The sequence below is a fragment of the Phasianus colchicus genome, chromosome 2, assembly GCF_987193195.1.
Source record: "Phasianus colchicus chromosome 2, bPhaCol1.hap1.1, whole genome shotgun sequence".
Taxonomy (NCBI): Eukaryota; Metazoa; Chordata; class Aves; order Galliformes; family Phasianidae; genus Phasianus; species Phasianus colchicus.
This window is the reverse complement of record NC_143437.1, coordinates 66,227,253-66,235,470: the sequence shown is the minus strand read 5'-3', so window position 1 is coordinate 66,235,470 and position 8,218 is coordinate 66,227,253. Positions and strand designations below refer to the sequence as shown.

At 47.0% G+C, this 8,218-nt stretch overlaps 1 protein-coding gene across 3 annotated transcripts; it reads right to left on the bottom strand.

Moving 5' to 3' along the window:
- Positions 1-597: 597 nt before the first annotated feature.
- Positions 598-8,010, bottom strand: DDO (D-aspartate oxidase). 3 transcript variants are annotated; one of them, XM_090135890.1, is made up of 6 exons: positions 7,305-8,010; positions 6,559-6,792; positions 4,940-5,145; positions 4,688-4,796; positions 3,749-3,925; positions 598-2,355 (listed from the first exon to the last, which is right to left on the bottom strand). In XM_090135890.1, exons 3-6 carry the CDS (start codon positions 5,112-5,114, stop codon positions 1,788-1,790), a joined length of 1,029 nt encoding a protein of 342 aa, XP_089992016.1. In that variant the 5' UTR covers positions 5,115-5,145; positions 6,559-6,792; positions 7,305-8,010; the 3' UTR covers positions 598-1,787. The 3 variants fall into 3 exon arrangements, with proteins under 3 accessions (XP_089992016.1, XP_089992018.1, XP_089992017.1); XM_090135892.1 differs by having other exon boundaries at positions 4,940-5,005; XM_090135891.1 differs by having other exon boundaries at positions 6,559-6,789.
- Between the last annotated feature and the right edge of the window lie 208 nt (positions 8,011-8,218).

Here is an 8,218-nt window from a genome sequence, read left to right as displayed (position 1 = left end):
TTACAAAACCCATGTCATCACATAACATTGGCAATTACAGAAGTGCAGAATGTGGTGCTATATATTCATGCTATGAGTATTATTAGTTTTTGTAGCTCAAACTTAAGCTAAACATTGTCATTTTTTTCAGATTAAAATCAAGGAAAAAATAACCCATTCTCATGGGTTTAAGCCATGTATCTCTTTGTTCTGTGTTATTTGAGGACAAAGCTGTGCTTTGACAAGCACAATGCCAACACTGCACAATGCCAAAAGCAGCAGCTCTGCCCTTTCAAAAGACAAATTATTGGGGACGGGGGGGAAGCATAAAATTGGCAGCCTGAGCTGAGAAGAAGGCAGCAAAATGGCTGAAGGCAGGGCTGGCTTAGGTTGGTCCCAAGCACTGACCTGCAGTTTTATTTAGATTATTCCCTTTTCAACAGCTGTCCCTTGTGAAGGATAACTGTCCTTATTCTCTGTGCCAGTAGCAGGAGTTGGCAAATTCTTCTGAACATGGTGGTTACACAAGGGCCCTTCTTGGCTCTGCCAGGCCTCTTTGAATGAGAGAAAAACTCTCATTTATGAAAGAAAACACCACATTGATGACTTTTGCTCTGCTATTAGAATTTTATTTATCAAATTTAATCATGTTATTTCTTGAAGGATTTTGTTTTGGTTTGTAATCTTGAGGACAAAGAACAAGTCAAAAGTGGATGCTAACAGTTAAATAAGCCATTTCCAGTCTAATGAGCAGTTTAATCACTAACAGTCAGACATTCATCTTGTACTTTGACAGCAAGCTCAAATTTCTCTTTACAGTGTTTATCTAGACTTACATGGCTTGTTTCTCACTTACGCAACTGCAGTTCGTGCTAAAATCTTTGTTGGTTTGTCGCTGGTTTATTTACATTAACTGTTGCAAGAAAAGCTGCAAGTGCTGAAAAGAAGTAGAAAATTCTGCACTCCCAAGCCCACCCTGATAAATTCTCTTTCATATCATACAGGCAGACTGGCCATTTCAATATTACTATTTTGGAAAAATCAGCTTATTTCTGAGAGCAAAATCAGAGAGACTCAGAATAAAAGATATTTGCAATAAAGCATGAAAATTGAGGTACAAATCTGGCCCATATGTGGCAACTTCCTCTCACAGAAATTTTGTATCAAGTCATGCAAGCTGTAATATGTAACCTGCTCCTGAAATCATACTTGTTTGTTCCCTGTGCGTGACAGGGTCCCTGTCCCTACCACTGCTTTCTGTAAGAGTCAACCAAAAGCACTGTCATGCAGCAACTCGACAGGGCTTTACTATTATTGTAACTCATAAAGGCAATTGTAAAGTTCATTAACAAGGTGGCAGAGTAAGATCTAGAGTACTAGATCTAATACTAGAGAAGATCTAATGCAACAGCAGAGAATTAGATTTTACTGAATCTAGTACATCAAATATGCTTTAGATATAGATGAATAAATGCTATATTTATATTATTTGTATTATAATGAAGCAGTGATTTTTGCTATGTGAAGGATATTTATGTATCTTGTACCCTCCCAAGCACAAAGCCAGAAGAAATCACCAGGGCAGAAATGATACCAGATGGAGGAGATGGAGAGTTGGGCTAATGCTGGGATGGACCCACTGCACTTTTCCAAGGTGGCCACTGGAAGCCAGGTGAGATAACACCAAGTGCCTGCAATGGCACGAGTTGTTTTAGCTTCCTTCTCTCCAGCAATTAAATAAAAGTCTAAAGGTTCTACAATGAGATGCTGCATTAGCTTGTTATACAAGGAAAAGGAGGTTCAGGGATTCAAAGCTTGGCCCTGGATGAGGAACCCTGCAGAGCAGCAATGCATTCTCCCACCAGGTGAGCGGCCTCCTCGGCTGTGCCTCTGTGCACTGAAAAGCCACCTGAACCATGCCCATAGTTGTGGACCACCAGCAGCTTGGCTCCTCCCTGGCTCAGAACTTCTCTCTGCAGTCTCACGCATGATCTGGATGGCCTCAGGCCCACCTTCACCCTGATATCCTGAGCTCGTTGCAGCGAAGGCTCAAGGGAGCAACATCTGTCAAAGATGTCTTTGGTAGTGCCAGGGTCAGGGGAGAGACGCCAGCTCTCCTTTTCCCTGGTTCCCCCAAGAGTTACGCTGTCTATCCCTGGGTAGATGTAAGTTAAGCCATCCCCATCCCGGATGAAGTTTTTCACCCAAGGAGCATGAACCTTGAGCACTTGACCCCTGATAGGGAACAACTGCTGGTCCCCCACAAGCTGGCGGGCTCCAATGCCCGCACAGTTGACAACAATGTCATACTCGCTGTGCAGCTCCCATAGATCTGCAACTTTTCTGGTGTGTATCTGGACACCGTTTGCTTTCAACCTGTAAACAAACAAACAAACAAACAAAAACAGAATTGAGGCAGAAAAGAACCCTCTTAGATCCACATGTAATTATTAGGCACTTTAAGTATATGAGATTGTCTTTAACATACAGATCAAAAATAAAATGCGACAGCAGAAGGGACAAAAAGTAAAGAAAACACCATGGGGCTTCTGTTTGTGATCTGACAGATTTGGCTTCATCAAAGCTATTTTTTAACTTGGTTAGGCTGGAAAATGTACAGTGGAATGGTCTGGCATATGACCTTACGTAGACAGATCCTCGTGATCTCAGAAACTCACATCTATAGGCTTCCAAGCTTTAACAACTCAGGCAAGCTGAAAAGATCAGTTTTACCACCAACCACTTATGCTAGTGCCATCATTATTGCACTTTCAATATTCCACATCCATTTCCAACACAGCTCCCAACACAGGGGGTCTGGGTGCAGGGGGGATGCTGTGGGATCTGAGGAGGTCTTGTGCAGCTGCCCTGGCTCAGCAAAGTGCTAGGAAAGCCCCTAAGAATCATAGAATCATAGAAATGCTCAGGTTGGAAAAGACCTTAAAGATCATCAAGTCCAACTGCAACCTAACCATACTACCCTAACCTAAGCTTTGTCATTGGGATGCTGCCATTGCACCATAAAAAATATACCAATAAAAAGCTGCTGAAACTCCTGAATTAGAGGAAATGAGCAGGGATAATATTCTGAAGTCCACCGCTGGAACAGCACGGTGAGTGTCTTCCCTGTAGCTTGCCAAGTGAACAGTCGATAAACACTGTTCACATCACCAGGGTTTTGAATTAGTTACATGTTTAGTATGTCCTTGTTTCTCATCACCGGGGAGAAAGAAAAAAAAACCTAATCATCTCATTAGATTACATTCTTTGATGAATAGGAGGGTTATACACAGATTAAGGTAAGACCAGATACCATGTGGCAGATACTAAGTGAATTTAACAACTTGCTTGCACTTCAGCAGCAATTTCCAACTTGGTTAGCAATGGAACATGACAGAGTGTATGCACAGAGCAGGCAGCACAGCGCTCCCGCAGCTCTGCAGCCTCCCAGGATGGCTGCTAGAACATGAAGCATTCTCTCCCATGTTGCAATGAGATGAAAAGCATCCAAGCCATCAGTTCAGCTGGCAATTTGTACCACAGCATGGGTACATGTCTCTTCACTTAACCTCAAATCAGACTGCAGCCTATCACTTTCTCTCAAGAGGAGACAATCATTTGCTCATTTTAAGAGTACTTACACAGGCTAAATGTACACAGTCAGCTTGCTGCATTTTCCTTTCTCCAATTCTATCCATGCATAATGAGCCCGCACCAACCTCCCCACCTGGGCTTTCTGTTCTGCACACCCATCCTGCCCCAAACCTACCTTTTCTCCAGCCACAGCAGGTAGGGGGGGCAGTCACACTTCAGTGTTGTAAAGGCCTGGCCGTGGCTGTGGTGTGGGAACTTCTGCAGTTCTGCTGCAGACATTGGTCGGAACCCCAGGACAATGTCAGACCAGAAAGGCACCTCAGCTTCAGAAGGGTTTTTAAAGATCTGCCAGCTGAAAGAGCACAAGCAAAATAAGCTGCAAAACGTAGCTGCTAGTGCTATGCCCCATTGCTGCAATCATAGCACAAACCCAAGGATTCAGCAGTCTGTTCTCACTGAACTATACAACTCTGCAAAGGGCAATCACTTCTGCCTGCTACCACAGCACGTGCCCTGGCACACAGGCAGAAGGTCTGAGTGTTATACCCTGGGGAAGATCAACTGGAGAGAGGCTCAGGGTCCACATTAAAACTTGTCAAATGCCAAGAACTGAAAAAAATAGTATGATCACAAAAGGCTGCAGCTGGGATTGTGGAGGGACTGGAGAGAAGATCACATGTTTTCATGTACTCATAAAGCCCAGCTCCAGCACACCCAACAGGCAGATTTCAGTGTACACCACAGGCAGCATGAAGCAGTCCTGCACACACCCATTGCACTCTCATGCCAACTTGCTTAAGCTGGAGCATCCTGCAGTCCCACCCCTCCGGAGATCACCTCTGCTGCAAGCAGCTGGTTGGTGACAGCACGAGAATATCCATTATAAAAAATAGTTTGGGGCAGGCCAGTATCACATTGTTTCTCTATGCATACCTATGCATGAACTTTGCTTGAAAATATATCCTATTGAAGCAGCTGCAGTGCAGTTTCTTGGGAATATGGTCATGAGAGCTACCCTATGAGAGGCTTGCACCTGTGCTTCAGAAAGAAAAGCCTCTGCCTGCTGCAGCACACAGTAGATGCGTGACAAAGGCTGCCCAGCGGTTGCTCTTACCCAGAGACCAGGTGAATGCCAGCTTCTGACGCCTCATTTGAGTTGCTGATAGCAAAAAGGTAGGTGAAGGTCTCTTTGAACCACTGCTTCTGCACGTGGATTGGTGTGTCTGCATGCAAATACAACCAAACATACAGGAGAGTGAAAACAGAAAGGGTGGAAGTGCACAAGGCAGCACCGAGGAGACAGGACAGGTGGGAGTGAAGGAAAAGGTACTTTTCTCAAAATGCTGGCATACCAGCTCACACGCACCTGGGTAGGTGTGGGGGATGAGCATGCCAGCTGCCACATCGCTCGTCGTGTTGGGGCTGAACTGCTCTGAAAGGAGAGTGATGGAGCAGCAGTTGGGGTTCACCTCAGCAATACGTAACGCTGTGGACAGTCCGATGAGCCCCGCGCCCACCACTGCCACTCTGGGGGCTGCCATCTGTGGGGTGGGGACTGGTGGAGACAGGCACCTATGGGCATTTGAGATGGTGTATAGGTAATGTGTCCCAGCTGCAGTGTGCACAGCATCCTCAGCTCTTAAACACCTGCACAGGACACAACATAACCCCTGGCAGCTAAATAAAGGCTTGCCATTGCACAAAGGTGAGGATGAGCATCACCACCCCTCAGCATGACATCCCATGTTTGAGAAGTGTCCCAACTCAGACAGTCCCTGTCCCATCCACAAGCACAGAGCAAGAGAGAGGTCGGTGCAGAGAGCAGTGGTGTAGCAATATGGGGTAAGGCTTTCTCAGTAACACCCAGGGAGTGAGGCACCCATCAATCTTCCTGTGGGGTCAGGAGTACAGAAATGTCCCTTGGAGTTCTGGGAAAACTGGCCTCTAGCCACCAAAGAGCGGCTATTTGGATGTCAGCATCTGCAAACTCCCTAAAGCCAGGGAATAAATGGGCCCAGAGCAGACTGGACAAAGGCAGAGGTGATAAATCCTTCAGATTTATCTTTAATTAATGAATTACATTATTATTAAGCTTTTATTAAATACAAGAGTTGAGGCGCACCTACATTCCTTTGGGGATCCCTGCCAAAAGCTGAGGGTGCGCCATGGGGAAAAGTTTCTTTTGCCTACAGCTCTCATGCCTTCCTGAAGTACTGCCAATTTTGACTCTTGGAAAGGGTGTTAGTTGAGAGGGGCCTTTGGTCTTGTTTGCTACAGTTTTACGTTTGTTCTCCTCATGTGTCCTAGGGGACTCACTCATCCTTGACTTCAGAATCCAGCCTCACCTATTGCTCTCTGAGAGTCTTTTCTGGAAAACAGCACCTGCAGTTGTAAGGGTAATGCTGACTTCCCTTCCATCTTTCCATGGCCTTTGACATATTTGATGAAAGTTTGGATAAGACAAGCTGCGTGAGTTTACACGTACTTACAAGGTCCTTACCGACAACACTTCATAACTTCTCACTTTCCCCGCAGAACTACATGAAGTTTGATGTCATAGAATCATTAAGGTTGAAAAAGACCACTAAAATCATCTAGTCCAACCATCAACTTACCACCATCATGCTCACTAAGCCATGTCCCTGCTGTGTGGTAAGGGGGGGATTGACCAGCACTGCTGCTTATTGTTGCATTCTTTCTGCACCACAGCCCAGGGTTGTTGCAACCTCTCCTCCTGTTCTGGGATGATGCTTAACTCTTTTCCTGTCAATTATTACATCTCCTTTCACAAGGCAACCACAAAAGTGCCCACACAGCAAGGAAAGAGGAAACAGGAGTAAAGAAGAACCCTGAACCAGCACCGCCAATCCATTTTGCTGTCACCATAAACCCAGTCTAAAGAAATTCTGTCCTGAACACAAGCCACACCCCTCAGCCCTTCCAGCACCCTAAGGCCTAAGATGGGGATTGAATTTCCCGACTGACCTCTCTGCGGCTGGGGAAGAAAGGGGAACTGCAGCTCAGTGGCAGCTTGGGTTTCACTGCAAACCTCTCCGGTTCAGATGGGATTTTCACAAGCGAGATGGTTTGATGTCGGCTGACCCCAGCACTGCAAAAACTGTCAGAAGTGTGAGCAGGAAGGGGCTGCCGGTGCTGCTGGAGCCCACAGGAGCCCAAACACGATGGACAGTTGTCACGCTGTTGTTCCAGCACCAACTGCTGCAAGACAGGAGCACATCAGACTTTAACGTGCTAACGTGTCAAAAAATAACTGAGTGCAAAGCACAGGCTAAAGGCCACTCAGCTCCCAGCAGCAAGCACAGCCTGGGCTCAGCAAAGCTGCTGATGCAATGAGCAGAAGGATTACTCGCACTCCTGCCTGCACGCACCTGGGAGGGCTCACAAGGACAGGCTATTTTTACCCAACATAGCCAGCCAGCTGACACAGTGCCCCCGCCACCCTCCTGCTCCTCTGTGGCCAGAACAAATGGCCAGGCCAGAGGAAAGCTGTCGGTTTTGTCTCCCTGCAGTGCAGGCAGATTCTTTTTGACCCATCTCCTGCCATACCCAAGTGCAGTCCCACCTCTTTGAGCCCCCCTGATGCCTGCGGTTCTGCCCTGCAGCCCTGCCACTGCCCAAGCAGGCTGCTGCCTCCCTCCCTGCCCGCTGAGCACCATCTCAGCTGACAAAAAACAAAACAGAAGTAAACAAAAGTGGGGAGAGGAAAATACCTGGAGAAGAGAGGCCGGGTGGGCCTGAGAATTGCCCCAGCCCCACTGCTGCTGCAGGCTGCGTGTGTCCGGCCCAGCACTGGCTCTGAGCCCGGGCACAGCTGAACCCTATTCCCGGCTGCCAGGACTTGGCTTGCTGCACGGAGAGGAGGCTCCCAGGCTCCTCCGTCCCACTTTACCTCTCTTACTAGCAATTAGCTGCACACTGGGTGTTTCTGAAATTGTCCTGGGCTCACTGTAAGATTCCAGCAGGCAGTGAGAGTGGTGATAACACATATGGCACGTCAGTCAGCATGGTTGATAAGAACAAGCCAGCCAGCCAAGCCTGCGAGCATTTACGCTGTCATCAGGAAAATGCAACTTAGCCAGAAGCACACCTGCCTGCAGGATCCCCAGGGTCCTGATAACATTGTACAGCAGGGTGTCTTACTGCAGGGCACATGGTGTTGCTGTGGCATTTCAGCTGACTACTGACAGCCTGAACTCAGAGGCTCAGCAGCGCAGCTCCCCTCCATCCTCCTGGAGCAGCATTTGCCATGAGTCCTCCTGGCAGAAGCCTTTTCCTCACAGCTGCCTCAACACTGAGCAGGAAACCCCCAAGGGGCCTGGGAGTACAGCAGTAGGGCAAACGTAGCACAGACTGCGCACAGCACCTGCCTCACCTCCCTGCAGAGCTGCTCTGAAACTGTGCAAGTAAAGACATGATTGCATACACACACATAATCACTGACCTTTTTAGATGCACTTTTTCCTTCAGTGATGAAAAGAACAAGGAATAATTTTGCCAAAATGATAGTACAGCTTGATTTTCTCTGCAAGTTTTGAGAAGAACAGAGAATTGTATAAGACAGGGAAGAAATCTCTTAATATCAGAAAGGTACTGGCAATACTGATTTCCATTAAAAAAGCTTTGT